At 35.9% G+C, this 19912-nt stretch overlaps 2 protein-coding genes and 1 pseudogene across 2 annotated transcripts; 1 reads left to right on the top strand and 2 right to left on the bottom strand.

Moving 5' to 3' along the window:
- Positions 1–653: 653 nt before the first annotated feature.
- On the top strand, positions 654–2615 carry LOC125810401 (putative late blight resistance protein homolog R1A-3; annotated as a pseudogene).
- Positions 2616–8904: 6289 nt separating this feature from the next.
- Positions 8905–9480, bottom strand: LOC125810986 (agamous-like MADS-box protein AGL62). The gene has a single exon (XM_049490510.1). It carries the CDS (start codon positions 9478–9480, stop codon positions 8905–8907), a length of 576 nt encoding a protein of 191 aa, XP_049346467.1.
- Positions 9481–19154: 9674 nt separating this feature from the next.
- Positions 19155–19691, bottom strand: LOC125810226 (uncharacterized). The gene has a single exon (XM_049489765.1). It carries the CDS (start codon positions 19689–19691, stop codon positions 19155–19157), a length of 537 nt encoding a protein of 178 aa, XP_049345722.1.
- Positions 19692–19912: the final 221 nt, after the last annotated feature.

The following is a 19912-nucleotide window of genomic DNA, read 5'->3' as shown; positions in this document are numbered from 1 at the left end:
AGAATTAAAAAAAATTAAAATTAAACCCTAAACTTAACAAACTAAGGAAAAGAGGTAGTGGGGACGACGGGTGGTGGCACCGGCGGGGTAAGGCAGCGATAGGACTAGTGCTCATGGAGAGAGAATGTGGGGCGGCGTGAGGCAGTGGCGTCACATCTGGTTTTAGAGAGAAGGGAGAGAAGAGAGAGAAAGAGAAATGAGAAAATGGGGAAATCCCCACTTTTGGTTCAACATAATTTAAAAAAAGCGACGGATTGCGTCTCTTTGTCCGTCGCGTTTTTAAAAATATTTTACCAACATTTTGACCAAAAAGCGACAGACTAAGAGACGCTATCCGTCTCTTTTTAAAAAAGTTTGACTAGATATTTTGATCAAAAACCGACGGACTAAAACATGTCGTCCGTCGCTTTTTAAAAACAAATTAATAAAATAAAACAAATTAAAAACGACGGACAACATGGTTATTATTTAATTTATAAATAATTATTTTTATAAAAAGCGACGGACGGCGTCTCTATATATATTAAATAAATAAATATTAATTATATATATATGGCGCAAAAATTCGTGAAAAAGCAACAGACTAAGAAATGTCGTCCGTTGCTTTTTGTAAAATAATTATTTTTATTAAGAAGTGACGGACAGTGTGGCAAATGGCGTCGGTTTTTGGAGTGACACCGTCTGTTGTTTATTAATAGTTTTTTAGTAGTGTATTTTCTACACGAACTTTACAATATTCAGATTAATTATCAATTTAAATTGTAGGGTGTTGCTGGTGAACATAATGAGTGCACTACACCTTGTCTCACAATTAAAAAATAGAAAAGAACTTGGGTTGTACATGTGCATCTCATATCTATTGTACTGTATTAATTAAGTGAAGCAATTTGATTTTCTTGTTTTGTTATTGGTTGTGTTCTCATGCATCATCTCTTTTATCTAAACAAATAATAAAGGGTAAGTATGCTATGTCTTTGTCCCCCAATTATAAAATTTTAGAGATGGAAAAGTGAACAATCTGGACAAAATCAAAGAGATTAAATCTGCAAGACACTATCTTTTAGTTATTCCAACAAATAAATAGAAATATGTTGCTCTTTCTTCACTTATGTAAACACTAGTAAAATTACCCGCGCTTTGCGCGGGAATTTAACATCAGGAAATTTATAAAATAATACTTAAAACCTATAAAAAGAAATATGCTGCTCTTTCTTCACTTATATATACATTGGAACAACTCTTCAAACCTAACCGGTCTTTGGTTTGTTGAAGTTGTACACAAAAACACGTTCAATCTCTCTATCAAAGTCTTTCTACTATGCAAGTTTTTCTTGATGATACGACAAAGGAAGCCAAATACATTGAAACTCTTAAGGTTATAGAAAAGAGGATCAGAGATGTAATATATAAAGTAGAAGATAAAGTTGAATCAATCCTAAGAAGCATTGTTTTAGCTAATTTAGAGAAGGATGTTACGGACATAGACTTCAACTAATCTCTATGTACGACACTCAGCAACTTACAATATTTTCATGATCTTGTAATATTTCTTGCTTTTTCTTGATTTGTTACAAATGAATGCTCTCCTATGTATACTTCACACCTAAGGGCTAAAGTGCAAAAACAAATTGCTAAAGAAGTCCCTACATATTTACAATAGGCCACTCTTCTAGAATTCTCTACAAGTCTAGGCCTTCCAAGTAATATTCTACAGGCTTCTTCAAACCTCTCTGAGACTCTAGACTCTTCCCACTAAGTCTAGGAAGAAGATGTTGATTCTCTCAGGAAAGAAGTGCCACAGATTGAGTTGAACAAGCACTGAAGAAAATCTGAAGAACAAGTCCTCACCAGAAAAAAAAATACAATTTAGGAAACTACAATTGTTGGGATGGAGGATGACTTCAATGCCATACTTGAACACCTCACTGCCTAAACAAATGATTTAGTTTTTGTACCAATTTTTGGTATGTGCTATATAGGTAAGACAACTCTTGACAAAAAATATTATGATGATTATATTTTTTCTCAATTTGATAATCACGCATGGGACACTATCTTCGAAGAATACAATGAGAGACAAATGCCTCTTGAAGTTGTCTCTACAATTACAGGAAGCAATCAAGAAATGAGCGATGATCAACTAATGAGGATTGTGTAAAGGGGTCTGAAGGGTTGGAGATTTCTAATTGTCATAGATGATATATGGAGTACTAAGGCATGATACCAAATACAAAGAATATTTCCAAATGATGACAATAGAAGTCGAATTCTATTAACCACTCGGCTCTTGTATGTTGCTGATTATGTCAGCTATCCTGATTTTCCACCTCATAGAAAGTATTTTATAAGTCTTGATGTCATTTTAAACTTATCCAAAAAATCATTCAAAAAAATATTTGTTTCCTCCTCTACTTGTAGAACTAGAGAAGCATATTGTACTACAATGTCGAGGATTACCTCTCTCGATTGTTTTTGTTGCAAAATTTCTTGGTCAAATGGACCCAACATACGATAATTGGTAGAATGTTGAGGAAAATCTGAACTGACTCTTTGGTACTGTACCCGAACAGTTTCAATCAATTCTTTCTTTGGAGGTTTTCCTGAAGATAAGGTGATTAATGTTTCCAAGTTGATTAGAAATAATAAAAGGTTAGAAGTGGTCGCATTGTGGGAATAAAATCTTGGCAGCAACTAATTTGGTAGCCATATTTGTTGAAATTTAATTGCCACAAATGTGAAAGTTGGTAGCCACATTTGTGGAAGTTGGTAGTCAAAGTTTGGTAGAATTTTGGTAGAGTTTGGCGGCCAAATTTTGTAAAATTTGGCTACCATATTTATGTCACTAATGATGTAATCAAGAGGTTCAAAAAATCTATAAATAGAGTAGTAATTGAACACTTGAAGACACATAAAAAAAATAGAGAAGCAATAGAGAGTAGAGAGAGTAATCCACAAACTACTTCTTAGTTTGTGAGAAAATAGTGTGAATGTAATATAATTGTTAGCTATAAGAAATAAAAGAGTGTTGAGTAGTTCGTCTTTTGACACTACCAATTTTTTTCATCAATATTATAGTATTACTTCTTCGGGTATCATATTTACCCCATTTTAATATTTGGTGTTGTTGCTACTCTCTTCCTATGTTACTATTTAGTTTGGACATTATCCTGGGTGTGATTATCATTTTGTCCAACAACGTGGTATCAGAGCCATGGAAAATAATAGCACGTTGTCCTTTCATTACCCCTTTCTCGCAAGAGAAAATTATGAAAAATGGTGTCTACGAATGAAAGCCATTCTTGGCTCTCAAGATGTTTGGGACATTGTAGACAAAGGGTATACAAAGCCCGTTAATGAGGAAACTTTACCCTCAAATATAAAGGAGGTCTTGTTAAAAACAAAAAAGAAAGATCAACAGGCCCTCACTCTTATCCATCAATGTTTGGATGATGGCATGTTTGAGAAGGTGGTTGATGCAACTAGCTCAAAAGAAGCTTGGGAGATTTACAAAATTCTCTCCAAGGAGTTGATAAAGTAAAGAAGATAAAACTTCTAACTCTAAGGGTTGACTTTAAAGTTTTAAAATTGAAAGAATCTGAATCCATTTCAGATTTCTGTTCACGATTGATGGCTGTTGTAAATCAACTAAGAAGATACAAGAAGGAAGTACATGATGCGCGTGCGGTAGAAAAGATCCTTCGTTCTTTAACACCTAAATTTGATTATGTGGTGTGTTCTATTGAGGATTCTAAAGATTTAGACTCTATGGCGGTAGAACAATTGGAAGGTTCTTTACTAGCCCACGAAGAAAAAATGAAAAGGAGAAAAGAAAGCCACTAGAGCAACTTCTCAAAACCCATGCATCACTCAAAGGATTTAAAGTTGAGAAAAGTTACAAAGGAAATGGACAGTGGCAAGACCGTGGAAGAGGAAAAAGTTATACCAATAAATTCAACAATGAAAATAAGAGTCACCAGTCATTGAGAGGTCATGGTCGTGGTCAACAAGGAGGTAGAGGATGTGGAGCATATCAAGGTACAAAATGAAATGAAGTATGAAAAATCTAAAATTGTGTGTTATAACTATCATAAAATTTGACATTACTCTTGGGAATGCCCCAGTAATGTTGAAGAGACAGTTAATCTTGTTGACAACAACAAAGACGGAGATGAGTCAACGTTGTTATTAGCACTCCAAGAAGAAGATACAAATGATTGTAGTTTATGGTATCTTTACAATGGAGCAAGCAATCATATGTGTGGCCACAAAGATAAGTTTGTGGAGATAACGAAGACGGTGACAGGTAATGTGTCTTTTGGAGATACCTCAAAGATCCAAATTGAAGGGATACGATTTTGATATCTTGTAAAGATGGTGGCCATAAATTGATTAACAATGTTTATTATGTCCCAAAATTGAAAAGTAATATTTTGAGTTTGGGTCAACTTCTTGAAAAAGAATACGATATTCATATGAATAATATGCATCCTTGGATTAGAGATTCAAGTAACAACTTGATTGTTGAAGTTCATATGACAAAGAATAGGTTGATCCCATTGAATCTTAAAACCATCGATGCAAAGTGTTTGAAGGCTAATGTGCAAGATGACTTATGATGTTGGCATATGCGATTTGGGCACTTGAACTTTGAAGCACTAAAATCAATGGGAGACAAGAACTTGGTTGATGGGATTCCATCAATCAACCATCCAATTCAGTAGTGTGAAGCTTTTCTTCTTGGAAAACATACAAGGAGGAGTTTTCCAAAGGATACTACATCAAAAACAACTAAGCCACTTCAACTTGTACACGTCGATGTGTGTGGTCCAATCGATCGACCTTTTTTTGGTAATAGAAAAATACTTCTTACTCTTTATTGATGATTTCAGTAGAAAGACATGGTATACTTCTTGAAGCAAAAATCTGATGTTTTTGTTGCCTTTAAAATTTTCAAAGCACTTGTAGAAAAAGAAAGTGGATATGAAATAAAAGCATTAAGGTCCAATAGAGGAGGCGAATTCACTTCAAAAGAATTTAATGACTTTTGTCAATTTCATGGAATTCTTCGCCTTCTAACGATACCTTACTCTCCCCAACCAAATGGAGTTGCAGAAAGAAAGAATCGAACAATTCATAATATGGCTAGATGTATGTTGAAAGCTAAACATCTACCGAATTATTTTTGGGCCGAGGCTGTTTCTTAAGTAGTTTATTTTAGCAACATGTTTCCAACAAAAAATGTATTAGATCAAAGACCTCAATAAACATGGAGTGGAAGAAAGCCAAATGTCAAGCACTTGAGAATCTTTGGGAGCATAGCATATGTTCCTGTTCCATATCAAGGGAGAGATAAACTTGATGATAGGAGTGTCAAGTATGTGTTTGTTGGCTATGACGCGAGTTCAAAAGGCTACAAATTGTACAATCCAAGCAATAACAAGGTGGTGGTGAGTCGTGATGTTGAATTTGATGAAGAAGCATCATGGAATTGGGAGACTCCGGAAGAAAGAACATATGATTTTCTTCCATACTTTGGAGATGAAGAAGAACAGTAGATCGTGGCACTTGCATAGGATGCAACCCCACCTCCTTCACTAGCAAATGTCGCATCTCCATCTTCTCAAGAGAGTTCAAGTGAAAGACCACATAGGATGAGGAGCATCCAAGAAATCTATGATGACAAAAAAGAAATTACTAATTTTGATTTTTTGTGTTGTCTCTTTGTTGATAGTGGACCAATGAATTTTGATGAAGTTGTTACTGATAAAAGGTTGAGACAAACAATGGAGGAGGAGATCCAGTCAATAGAGAAGAACAACACTTGGGAGTTAACGACTCTTCCCAAGGATAACCGAGCAATTGGAGTCAAATGGATATACGAGTTGAAGAAAAACGGCCACGGAGAGGTAGAGAGATACAAATGAAGACTTGTGGCTAAAGGCAACAAACAAAGGCATGTCATCGACTATGAGGAAGTCTATCCACCTGTTGCTCGCATGGAGACAATCCGTTTATTGATATCTTTAGTGGCCCAAATGAAGTGGAAGATCCATCAACTAGATGTCAAATCGGCATTCTTAAATGTATATCTTGAAGAAGAAGTCTATGTTGAGAAATCATTGGGTTTTGTGGTTAAAAAGCATGAAGATAAGGTTTTGAGGTTGAATAGAGTCTTATATGGGTTGAAGCAAGCTCTACGAGCTTGGAATAGCCGCATTGACAAATACTTTCAAGACAATGGGTTTACTCGTTGTCTCCATGAATATGCTCTTTACATTAAAATTCATACTAATGATATTCTGCTTGTTTGTCATTATGTTGATGATCTCATTCTAATGGGTAACAACCCAATTTTATTTGAAACTTTCAACAACGCTATGTCCTTTGAGTTTGAGATGACAGACATAGGGCTCATGTCATATTACATGGGCCTAGAAGTGAAGAAAATGGAGGAAGGCATCTTCATATCTCAAGAAAGCTATACAAAGAAGATTTTGAAGAAATTTAACATGTTTGATTGCAAGCCTATGAATACCCCAATGGAATGTGGAAAAAAATTGTCAAAGTTTGATGATGGAGAAAAGGTGGACTCCATTATGTTCAAAAGTATCGTAGTAATTCTAAGGTACTTGACATGTACAAGACCATATATACTCTTTGCGGTTGGAGTATTAAGTTGCTTCAAGGAAGCTCCTACCTCCACTAACTTGAAGGTCGCTAAAAGAATTCTTTGCTACCTAAAAGGTACAATCGACCTTGGACTATTTTATTCTTCTTCTAATGATTTTATTTTTGTGGGATATGGTGATAGTGATTATGCAGGAGATGTTGATGATGGAAAAAGAACATCGGATTTTGTGTTTTCTTGGGTGATTGTGTTATTTCTTGGAGTTCAAAGAAACAATCAATTGTTACTCTCTCGACTTGTGAAGCTGAATATGTGGCAGCGACATCATGTACTTGTCATGCTATTTGGTTGAGGAGATTGTTGAAGGAACTCAACTTACCGCAAATTGAAGCTACAGTGATTTGTGTTGATAACAAATCTGCGCAAGCAACTCCAAAGAATCCAGTGTATCATGATCGGAGCAAGCACATAGACGCAAGGTATCACTTCATCCGAGAATGCATTGCCAAGAAAGAGGTAGAGCTCAAGTATGTGAAATCTCATGAACAAGTTACGAATATCTTTACAAAGCCTCTCAAGTTTGAAGATTTTCAGAGATTGAGATCAAGCCTTGAAGTAAAGAAGAAAAATCTAAATTAAGGCAGAGAGTTGTGTGAATAAAATCTTGGCAGCAACTAATTTGGCAGCCACATATGTTGAAATTTCATTTCCACAAATCTGTAAGTTGGCAAGCCACAAATGTGAAAGTTGGTAGCCACATTTGTGGAAGTTGGTAGTCAAAGTTTGGTAGAGTTTTGGTAGAGTTTGGCAGCCAAATTTTGTGGAATTTGGCTACCACATTTATTTCACTAATGATGTAATCAAGAGGTTCAAAAACTCTATAAATAGAGTAGTAATTGAACCCTAGAAGACACACCAAAAATAATAATAATAGAGAAGCAATAGAGAGTGAGAGTATTCCACAAACTACTTCTTAGTTTGTGAGAAAATAGTGTGAAAGTAATATAATTGTGAGTTGTAAGAAATAAAAGAGTGTTGAGTAGTAGTCATTTGAATATCTAGAAGAGTTAACTCATAGAAGTCTAATTTTGGCTTGTACACAAAGGACTAATGGAAGGATAAGAAGTTGAAAATTCATGATCTTCTTCGCTAACTATGCCTAAGTAAATCCCTATATGATCAACGGAGAGTGACCCTTCTATCAACAATTGAAGAGAAACATGATTATCGTATGCGACACAACAATGTTATAATTCGCACCTTTATTTCAGTGCAAGTAGACATTCCAAAATAGATGTTTTACAGTTGAAGTTGCTTAAGGTATTGGACGTATTTTCAATTGAATACCTCAGCTTGTATATTTGAGATATGTTTCTACAAGAATTGAATAACTTTGCTAATATATAATGCTATTGTGGTAGAAAATCATGGTATTGAAGAAAAAACTTTGCTTTTCAATAACTTGAACATACTTTATCTTCATTATTCTCCTTTTGCTGCGGAATCATAAGAATAACTCTGAATCTAAAAGAGCTAAAGATTTTACAATCCATTGACCCGATCATGATTTTCTCTAGGGATATTTTCCTTAAAAGGTACTTGTATACCATGGGAAGTCATGGCTTTGCTGGCTAATTTACCCAATCTCGAACGGTTTTTTGCATTCGCTTGAACATATTGGACACTAAATAAGATGTTGTGTTTCACAAATTTAAATATCTACTAATTGTAGAAGCAGATCTGCAAAGGAGGGAAGTAGGTAATGATAATTTTGCGATGCTTGAGTAACTAATACTACATGGGTTGCGTAATCTGGAGGAGATTCTCGAGAGTATTGGAGAAATAAATTCTAGTGCGATATATGATAATACATGCATATCACGTTTTTTTCTACAAGTTTGTAATATCTTGATATATGTTGATAAAGAAGAGATTATATATTATGCAATTCAAAGGATAAAATCAACAGGACAATGGACTAATAACATAACATATATAATTAAAATTACTAACTTCGACAGAATCATAACTGATGAACATTATCTAATGAACACAACACTTAGTACTGACTTCGATTGAATCATAACTCATGAACATTTCATGATGAACACCTCAAATGACAAATGAACCTAGACACTTAATATAATATTTAAGTTTTTAATTTCACTTTCGACAATTCCATAACACGCACACTAGTAATTGGGAACTATGGAAGAAGTAAATCCACTAACCCTATTAGCAAAGGGTCCACCAACATTGAGTCCATATGAAGAACTTTAGCTAGCACAATTTGGAGGAGTCCAAGCACTTCCCAATGTCTGAAATGGGAATGCATTATTATTCATCATTTGTGCCTCTTTTTCAACCTTTTTCTTTAGAATTTCCAATGCCTTCTTCAAATGTTGAAGTTGGAATAAGTTAAGTTCTTCGATAGGATATTCCCACCATACACCATCAGATATCTTCCTAATTTCTTGAAAGGATTCTCCACGATTTTTCTCCATCTGGAGAACCCCCTCTAGGTTCATGAGCTTGATATTGAGCTCACGAATACTAGCTTCTCTACGAGCCACGATTTGTTGATTGTGGACATCGTTATTTGGTGGAGGGAGGTTCCTCCCAAGGAACCTCTCCACCAATGTTTCCACGCTAGGGTAACCAAAGGAGAACACATTTTTGCCATCGGGGGAAAATATCACAATGACAATTTCAGCACCACATAGCGTACAAAGTTCACTAGCCTTTTTGAACAGACCATCACGACGCTTAGAAAACGTAACTCCTAAGTTACTCGCCTTCTTAATTTTCACCATGTCAACCCGTTGATGACCCTTGCTGATTTTTCTTGTCATGTCTAAACTATCACTAAGAAATTGTGAAAGTAAAATTATGATTTTTGGTCTAAACACCAACAACTTTATATAGGAAATTGTGTTTTAAAATAACTTGGGGAGCCTAGAAATTTATGTTCTTTCCTTTTTTGCATTGAAGAAAAGTATTGAAAATGAAAAACATTAGATTCCCTTGCCTTTCATTCTTTGTCTCGGTAGATATAGATCTTATTATGATAATTAGACGATAAATATTTTTCCTAATTAGAATTCTATTATTAGATTGCACTTGACCGCCATTTTATTTGAGAAAAATTCTTTAAAAAAATATATAAAATGATTAATAAAACCCTTAGGGCTCGTTTGGTTTGAAGACAAGTTATGTTGGGATTAATTATGATGGATAAGTTATGATAGTATTAGTTATGTTAAGATTATTTTTTATTGGTTGTTTGGTTTGTCAAATATACATGACATAATTTCTATGAGTAAGTTTTGTGTTTACAAAAATACCCTCTAAGAATAAATTGTTTGTTTATAAAAGAGGGTTTAAGGGGGTAATTTTTTTATTTTACATTTTTATCCCGGGATAACTTATTCCGGAATTAGTATGCCACCCACAAGTAGGGATAACTTATCCCAGTCATAATTATTAATCCTGGGATAAGTTATCCCACACTTTGTAACCAAACAAAGAATTGATGGGTACAACATAATTATCCCAAGATTATTTTTCTTTATCCATCACACCAAACGACCCCTTAATGTTTTAATAGTAACACGAATTTTGCATTTACCATTGACTTTTCCTAGTCAATCATCATTTAGAGACCAACAATGTATCACCTGCATCAAGCATATGCGGATGTTTGGATTTATAAATATATCAACAATACTACATTCAATAAAGATCACAAACTCCATGTAGTGATATATTTGCTTTTTTAATTAGTAAATGTTAAACAACTCACATTTCAAATATTATATTGATTTGTATTGGATTTATTTAACAACAAACAACTCTCTCTAAATAATAAAATTTGTAAGCTAATTTATTTGAATAAATTTATTAGTACAAATATAAAACATAAAATATAGAAAATAAACAAATTGGTTAAAAAAAATTGAGGGATTTTTTTTTTGCTTTACATAGATTTATACTGTGGTATTAAATTTTATGTATTCCTAATATAACCAAATGTAACGAAACACCACCAAAACCACCATGGAACTATGCAACAACTTTTAATAAAGTAGAAGACAAAATCACAATGCATATATATCCCTATCAAAGATATTACTTACATCCATGGAGACCCAACTGTATTATGGGAGGAAGAAGAGGTTGACATCATGATCATTAAAGAAGGTTTAGAGTATGTCATAATTTAAAATTTTTCTTACGGCTAGTCAAATCTAGAAAATATTCGTAAATTGATCCTTTACGGTGTGAGATTCAAGTCTGATTGTAAGGAAGGATTCCTGAGTGATAGTCATATACTAATTCGGCTTACCAATATGAAAGATTACGTACATGTTATGTCAGAACCAACATATTTTTTGAAGGCTAAAGACCGATATAATATTAGATGTGATCTCTAAAGTGGGAACCCTAGTTCAACCCAGAGGCGGAAACTACTACTGCCTTAGCGTGGATCTCTTTTTCATCCCTATCACCTAACTTTTTCATTAAAGAATCCTTGTTTATGATGGCCAAAGCAGAGGGAAAACCGTTACATGTTGTCATGGCTACAATAAGAAAATCTAGACCTAGTTTTGTCAAGGTAAAGGTTGACGTCGACTTGAATTTCTCAAACAGATCAATGTTGGAGTTAAGAAGACATTCTGGGGAAATCATCTCAACATGGATAAAATTCTTATACGATTACATGTCAAAGTATTGCAAATATTGCGAACTTCAAGGCAGAGGCATGATTTTCTTTGAGGGGGTTCAAAAAGATAAGTAAGCACACTAATAGTATTCACAAATAAGTGGATCGGGGCGGGTCAAATATAAACAGGTCAGATTTGACATAAGCAACTAAATAGAATTTAACTCTACCTCAACACAAACAATGAAATCGAGGAAGTATGTGTTTGACATAGTAAATATTAGATGTGATCTCTAAAGTGGGAACCCTAGTTCAACCCAGAGGCGGAAACTACTACTGCCTTAGCGTGGATCTCTTTTTCATCCCTATCACCTAACTTTTTCATTAAAGAATCCTTGTTTACGATGGCAAAAGCAGCGGGAAAACCGTTACATGTTGTCATGGCTACAATAAGAAAATCTAGACCTAGTTTTGTCAAGGTAAAGGTTGACGTCGACTTATTAAAAGAATTTCTCAAACGGATCAATGTTGGAGTTAAGAAGACATATTCTGGGGAAATCATCTCAACATGGATAAAATTCTTATACGATTACATGTCAAAGTATTGCAAATATTGCGAACTTCAAGGCAGAGGCATGATTTTCATTGAGGGGGTTCAAAGAGATAAGTAAGCACACTAATAGTATTCACAAATAAGTGGATTGGGCCGGGTCAAATATAAACAGGTCAGATTCGACATAAGCAACTAAATAGAATTTAACTCTACCTCAACACAAACAATGAAATCGAAGAAGTATGTGTCTGACGTAGTATTAAAATGAGAACAAGAGAATGTATTTTTTAAAATTTTAGTTATGGTCTTGTCTCCATCATTTTTTTTATATATATGTTACTAGTATATGTACCCGTGCTATGCGTATATAATATTAAAATATTAATTTTAAATTTTTTTATTGTGATATCTTGTTCGAGTATATGAAATCATACAAAAGTTCAACTATCATATTGTTCCTCATTAATGAAATGTAATCCCTCCCCCTCCCCCTCCCCACCCCACCCCATCCCACCCCACCTCCACCCGATAACTAATTTTATGTTAATAGACACAACAAATAAATTTTATGTATCATATTTTATTATTACTATTATATTGTTCTCTATTTAAAATCATTAAATTAGTAGTATTGATTTTTATTAGCTTGTCATTTAAATTAATATAATCATTAAATAATTTTCTAATTAATGTAAAACATATATATTTATTGTGTTTACACGTGATTTTATAGTTTTTATTTTAGTGTTCACATCTCTCTAATTTAAAGTTTTATGGACAATAATATGTATATTATTTATCTAATTTATAGTATTCTCAAAACTATTCAAAATATTTTCCCCACCCCTCTCCCCCCTTCTATTTTTTACTGTATTTTTATTACTTTTCGCTAATCTAATTTGAATGAACTTTTTATGGCCATAATGTAGCTATACACCCCACACACTAGTCTGCAAGCCTCTAAGAGTAGAAAAGATTGGCGGGACAGGACCCAGCCTACCCATAAAGATATATACAACAAAAACTAACAAACCTCCTAGCTCTGGCAGCTTCGGAGGAAAGGGGCTAGCCAATCAGATAGAAGTCAATCCTGCTGCTGAGGAGGTCTACTGGGTTGTCTGTCGGAACCTGCATGCATCAATGCAGCGCCCTCAAGGCAATAGGGCGTCAGTACAGAGTATGAAAGGATATAGACTAAGTGAGCAAGTATCATAATATACCAAAAACAATCACGTAAGGAAATCAAAATTTTAGATAAGCATGCTAACCCGCTACTGAATCTAAAAATACAAAACTGATCGAACATCAACCTAACCAAGCCCCCATAAGCTTGGCAGGTACAAAAAACATACCACCTACCTAGGCCCCCATAAGCCCAAAAGGTGCCAAATCAATCTACATACCCCAATCTGTATCCCCTTGTCATTGTAAGAAGTCACATAGCCCTTTTTGGCAACGATAGGGCCCCGTAGGCAGGACATAGCCCTCTTAGGAAATATTATAGCTCTGTGGCCTGCACTTAGCCCTCTTTTGCATCAACATAGCCATGTAGGCAACACGTAGCCCTCTTTGGCATTAAAATAACCCCGTAGGCAACACATAACACTCTTTGGTATCAATATAGCCCCGTGGGGAACACATAGACCTCTTTGGAAATAACATAGTCCTATTAGACAACATCATAGCCCCCATAGGCAGTTCATAGCTCAACAACTAACCACAATAGCCCCAAGGGTGACAACAACAATTGAATAGGCTAAAGGCGAGAAATTTAGCTATAAACAATATATATGAATAATCTCCAAGTCGTTACTAACTTAGGGTCGTTCTTCAAAGATTATGAGTCCCACAAATGAGGGTTCATAACCACTCAATTAGCCAACCACTCACAATTACATCTACAAGATCACCAACGTTAACTACCTCTAAGGAAACATGTCGAACGAAGGGAATAACCTTAACATACCTTTCCAATAAATGCTCGAAAGACCATAGTTCCTTCACTAAAGTTGTTGCTTATGTCCTAAGCTTCACAAACACTGTATATACACAGCTAGTACGCACCTATAAATAGTTCATAGTTAATCTTAAATCGGCAGATTTGTCATATTGCCCCAACTTGTCGAAACATCCATAGAAAATCATAAAAACAATCATAAAAGAGTCCCAAGATGATTACCTTAGTTAAATAAGTATAAACCTTGAAGAAACACCAATAACTACAAATTTATATCTTCAAAAACAAGCTCCAAACACAGCTAATAGAAAGGAAAATCGATTGCCACGTGTAGAGATCACATTTCTAGGCACTGGAGCAATGTTTCATGGTAGAAATCGTCAAAAACTAACCTTCATCATGCAAGAACTCCATAGGAACCCTCTCCTATGCTTTCTCTCTGCTTTGGAAGTGAAATAAAATGTTTTCAAGGCTTGAAACGTTGAGTAAGCCGACATATCACATTTTTTACTCGACCTGTATTCTGCCCCGGCAATCCGTAGTAAAACCCTCATAACCTTTTAGTCCGATGTTGGTTGGATACGGGGTTTTTTGCATTGCAAACTAGATTCATAGGCCTTCAATTTAATGGGTGATAGGCCTTCTAATTTGTTATATATTGGGAGAAAACATCAATGACATTTGACCCAAATTTCAAAGAAATCTGTAAAAAGGAACTTACGGTAACTTTCGCCAACTTTTATTTTGCCACTTACCTGACTTCAAAACTTGAGATACAACCCTTGAACACTTAAAATATGACATACCATATCATTCTTAATTTATTACCCCCCTCCCTTCCATGTCTTTCCACGAAGATATGAGTTAATTTAGACGTTTTGAAAAGTCGCGGTGTTACATCCTTCCCCTGTTAGAAACATTCGTCCTCGAATGAACAAAAATCTGAGTCACGCGGTTAAGTCCTTAGGAGTTTCAAAAATTTAGGCAGAATATCCTTTGTAAATGCGACTATCCAGGAACATGAAACGCAGAAATTCTAACCTAGGCGTCTAACATGATGACATAAATAGCTAGGCATTATTGCTCCACAATAGCAGTGGGAGCAAATACGCAACAACAACAACAATAAAAATATGCAACAATATAAAAAAATTTAGATTGGTATCTAACCTCACTGCACTAATATACACACATATGCCATCATGATACGCTCAAATTACACCTCTTTTCAGAAACATAAGCGATCGTTATCATGTAAAGAACCCAACTTGTAAGTTGGGGTTGATCCCACAAGGAATATGGTTGAGACTTAACTTCAATAACGATTACATTTGTTTAGCCAATGTATTTCCGAGACAAATAAGTAAAAAGGGGGGGGGAATTTGTGTAACAAATTTTAGAAATTATGAAAGTAATTAGGAAGCAAGATTCAAACTTTTGTTTTTATCAAATTGAGAAGTAAACAAGGGCATACGTGTTCCCCATAAGCTCATAACTCCGTAATCCTAGTAATAGCAATGCCTTTTTTAGTGTATTACATGCAAAGCGATAAGTTATGTATCTCTAAATCCTTGGTCTGGCATCTAGAGAATTTTACCCCGCACCTTGGTTCTGCTGCGTGTGTATAATTTACTAACCCTTACCATTACCACATATTAGACATCACATTGATGTATGACTTAGTTTTCACCCACGCACCAATCGAAATTAATTCTATTAGACAGTATCACACTAAATCTATGTTAATAATTCTTTTCTTATTAACTACCTCCTTGGTCCGGCAAGTACCAACAAGGCGAGTTCTAACGTTGCGCACCATTGAAAAGACTTCTAGACGAAATAATTATCAATGCATGCAAACCACTATTCGGGAATTACTTAGTTACTATTCATACTTCGTTAATCGCTTATGGTTCCCACAACCCTAGTTGTGGATTTAGGTACCCATATTAGCAAGAAAACAAGTCGTAATGTTTGAAGAATAAATCATGAACTTAGGTAGTAGAGTAGAATAATCCCAGAATTTCAACTTGAATTTCAAAGTAAAAATCACCAAAACGTGCTTAGGAAATTAAGAATTGCTAAAGTTGCAAGTTAATCTCCCAAGCCAAAAACTAGAACAAAAATAATAATATCTAACCTCCAAAAACGAGGTTTACATACCCTATATATAGAAAAATAAGTCCTAATTAAAAAGGAAACTAAATAAGGTAATAGAGTTGCAGGATGCGTCTTCATTCTACGAGACTGACCTACGGTCCATAAGTTGATCTACGGTTCGTAGGTCCCTTCCGTATCTCAGGACATAGGCAATTTTTCTTTCTTCAAAATCTGCAAAATCTCTGTTGCAATCGACGATTCAACAGTAAGGACCGTAAGTCTATCTATGGTCTGTAACTCTTCTCCGTAATGCCACACTTAGGTTTTTATAGCATCAGGTACTGGAACCAATCTCTGAATGATTTGGCGGAGCAACAGTATAGACCATAGATCAATCTACGGTCCGTAAGTCACAACCGTGGTTCCACACTTGGTCAAGAATTCCCTGATCTTCAGCAATGCCTTTCCTGCCCATCTACCACTATCATATATGGGGAGTAACTGGACCTACGGTCCGTAAGTTACCTCCGTAGATGCCCTTTTCTGCACTTCTTTCTGTTGTGTCTTCAAGTTTCCGCGCCTGAATCTATTCCCTGCAAACATGAGAAAAACACATATAAACTAATACAAAATAGCCCTAGACACACACAACTCTCAGGTGAAATGTATCAAAAATACCGTAAACTCATGGTACATCAACACCCTCAACTTAAAATCGTTGTTTGTCCTCAAGTGACGCACTAAGACTCTAAACGACACTTTTATAGAAGCAAGCAATTTAAGCACAAGCAATCACATGGCTCTCTATCCCAACTCTCTTTTCGGGTGCAAACTCTATTTTCTTAGACTTAACAAGGTAATTTGTGTGGATGAAAATATGACACAGATCGACCAATCAACTCACCAAATACACTGTTCTACTATCACTAAGGTACCAACTTTCCAACAATGTCACCAGTGCACTTACTTTAAACCGAAATTCCTTTTTTCACACAATAAATATGATTTTAAGGACAAGGATTCATTCAACACTCACGCTCAGAAGTAACTGCAATTACAGGTAGTGCTCAATACCATAGGCTTGCCCTTATTTTAACTGCTTAAACTCTCCAACTAGGTTCTAGGATCACTATAGGACTTTCTTGGCTTGTAACGTAGGCTCAGGTTCAGGTGTGGTACATTTGGGTACTTTTAGTGACTTTCTGCCCTCATTGACATTACATTAAGCTTTTCTACCTCTTTTTGTCCTATTTTTGACATCCTACCTTTTTCCCGTCTTTCCCTTGATTCTTTTCCATCATTGATGTTACTTTCAACTTTGTAGCTCTTTTATTTTTCACTTTTCTTCTTTTTTTTCTTTTCTTTAGTTTTGTTCACTTTCTTTCGCACAAAGTCACTTTTCTTTTTTTTTCAACACCAAACTCTTTTCATATCCATTTTTCTTTAGATTTCCCCTTTCATAGCCACCTCAACTTAAGGAATTTCCGTTAGTTGAGGTGCTCAATACCCAATGTTGGATCAGGTCCAAGATTGAGGTCACTTTTTGCATTAGACACCCTCAACTTAGGATTTTGGCCTAAGTTGAGGTGCACATGTCAAAGGAGGGACCGGGGCAAAAACAATAGATTACGGGAAGGTGAGTTACTGGTTTAGAAATAAATGGTCTCTTTTAGGCTCAAAGCATTTGGATTAACGGGAGCATTCATTTTCATTTGGTCGGATTCTTTTAGGCATTTAGTAGACTATTCAGAACAATGGCCTATGATCACTTCCTAGCCTCTAGAGTACATTATCTTTGTAGGACTAACCGGGCAAGTTCTAGATTGGCATCACTTGTTTGAACAACCAACGATTCTTGCACACTCTTTGCGCACAATTCCATTATCAGATTATCAGATTATCAGATTACCCAGTTCAAGTTTTTAGCTTAAGTCATGAAATTAAATTTGTCATTATCATGTCATACTCAGAGCCAACACATTCAACTTATTCTAGTCTACAACTTTTAGCATATATTTCAATATCTTTGGACGGGTATCTTTTTTTCAACAAGCTCATGCCATCATGCTTATGCTATCATTCTTTCTCATGCTTGTACACATACGATCCTAAACATGCCGGTTCAACAAAAAGTAAGCAGTCTCTTAGGGAAAAAGAACACAGGCATGAAAACCTCAAGAGAGAATTATGAGTTGGGTTACTCAGACTTCACCCTTATCACTCACAATCCATTTACCTCACCCAGAACAAAAATAGGTGCAATTGTCCCTAATGCACACAAAAAGCAGTAAAAATTAATGGATTTGGGTGACGCAAACCTGTGGCTCTTAGCGCCAAAGAATCATCAACAAGCGAGTGGGTCCGGTTTAGCTAGGGTTGGACCTACGAGACCATGCTTACGGTCCGTAGGTCGATCTACGGTCCGTAGATGGGGATCGTAGATCACCTTCACACTTTGTAAAATTTCAGACACTTACCTGGGATCTACGAACACCATTTACGGTCAGTAGAATGAACTACGGACCGTCGATAGGGTCCGTAGACCTCTACACCAGACCATTTTCTGCAGATTTTGCTTTGCGCACCTGCACATGTAGCAACCATTAGGCCATTTTTTTACATTTTCTGGACACTTTTTAGACATGGACCATATGTTATATCTAGCCAACACTAACCAATAAATTAAAGCACCTATTTAATTGAGTACAAAGATGTAAATAACCAAAGAAACTACTAGACGTAAAACAAAACATATAGTTGGCTAGATTGTACATCTTGGGTTGCCTCCCAAGCAACGCTTGATTTAACATCGCGGCACGAAGAAGGCCCCTTGATTACTCAGACTTCATCAAGATGCCATGCCTCTATCACTGCATTTACACTCTCAGAATTTCTCATGTAGATTTTTATCCTCCGTTGGTCGACTTCGTACCTTGTCCCATTCCTTTTCTCGAGGTCAACCACTCCATGTGGGGACACTTGGGTCACTCTGAATTGTCCATTCCACTAGGACTTAGATCTGCCTGGAAAACAGCATAACCTTTATTTATACAACAACACCAGATCACCACCAGCTAGTTTGCGCTTTTGTGGCTTTTGAGCATGGCGTTTCTTTTCCATGTACAAGGCAACACCTAACTTCTCCTTACTAAACACTTTAGCGCCTCTTCCGAAAGTGTGACTCATCACTGATACCAATTTAAGAACACTTTCCTACTTCAAAGACTTACAGACGTTAAAGGTCACCTCCTCCTTATTTAGTTGGCACTTCATTTGCCCTTTCTCCATATCTACTAAGGCATGCCCAGTAGCAAGGAACAGTCTCGCTTAAGATGATGGGGAACTCAAAGTCAACCTCAGAATCAAGTATAACAAAGTCTGCCGGAAAAATGAATGGCCCCACTTTCACAAGGACATCTTGAGGCACTCCAATGGGCCTCTTCACAGTTCTATCAGCCATAAGTAAACGCATCAGAATTGGTTTTGGAGCTCCTAAACCCAACTTCTTATAAATTGACAATGGCATCAAGTTAATGTTGGCACCCAAGTCACACAAAGCTTTTGCAAAGTGCATCTTACAATTGGTGCATGGAATAGTGAAAGCTCCAGGATCCTCTTTATTTTGTACTAGTGACCTCATAGAAATGGCACTACAATGTTGCAACCTCTCACCATTCTCAAAACTGATAGCCCTCTTTTTGGTCACCAAGTCCTTCATGAACTTTGCATACCCAGACATTTGCTCCAAAGCTTCTATCAAAGGGACATTGATGGAAAGTTGTTTCAACATAGTTATTAACCTGTGGTACTTTCCTTCTTCAGCCTTCTACACTAACCTTTGTGGGAAAGGAGGTGGAGGTCTATGCATGGGGACGACCTTTTGGGTTTTCTCCGCTTCTTTCTCTGTAGAATTCTTGGACTCTCCAGTCACCTCAATCTCATCATCACCTTTTTCTACCACTTCAATAATCTACTTTCCTCCGCGAGTCATGATTTCCATATAATGCCCAT

Source organism: Solanum verrucosum, unplaced genomic scaffold, assembly GCF_900185275.1.
Source record: "Solanum verrucosum unplaced genomic scaffold, falcon-dt-bn FXZP01000886.1, whole genome shotgun sequence".
NCBI classification, from domain to species: Eukaryota; Viridiplantae; Streptophyta; class Magnoliopsida; order Solanales; family Solanaceae; genus Solanum; species Solanum verrucosum.
The sequence above is the reverse complement of the archived record's forward strand: the minus strand, read 5'-3'. Positions and strand labels throughout refer to the sequence as shown.

Excerpts from the sequence above, each read along its gene's own strand:
- LOC125810986 (XM_049490510.1), bottom strand. The coding sequence starts at position 9,480 with ATGACAAGAAAAATCAGCAAGGGTCATCAACGGGTTGACATGGTGAAA.
- LOC125810226 (XM_049489765.1), bottom strand. The coding sequence starts at position 19,691 with ATGTTGAAACAACTTTCCATCAATGTCCCTTTGATAGAAGCTTTGGAG.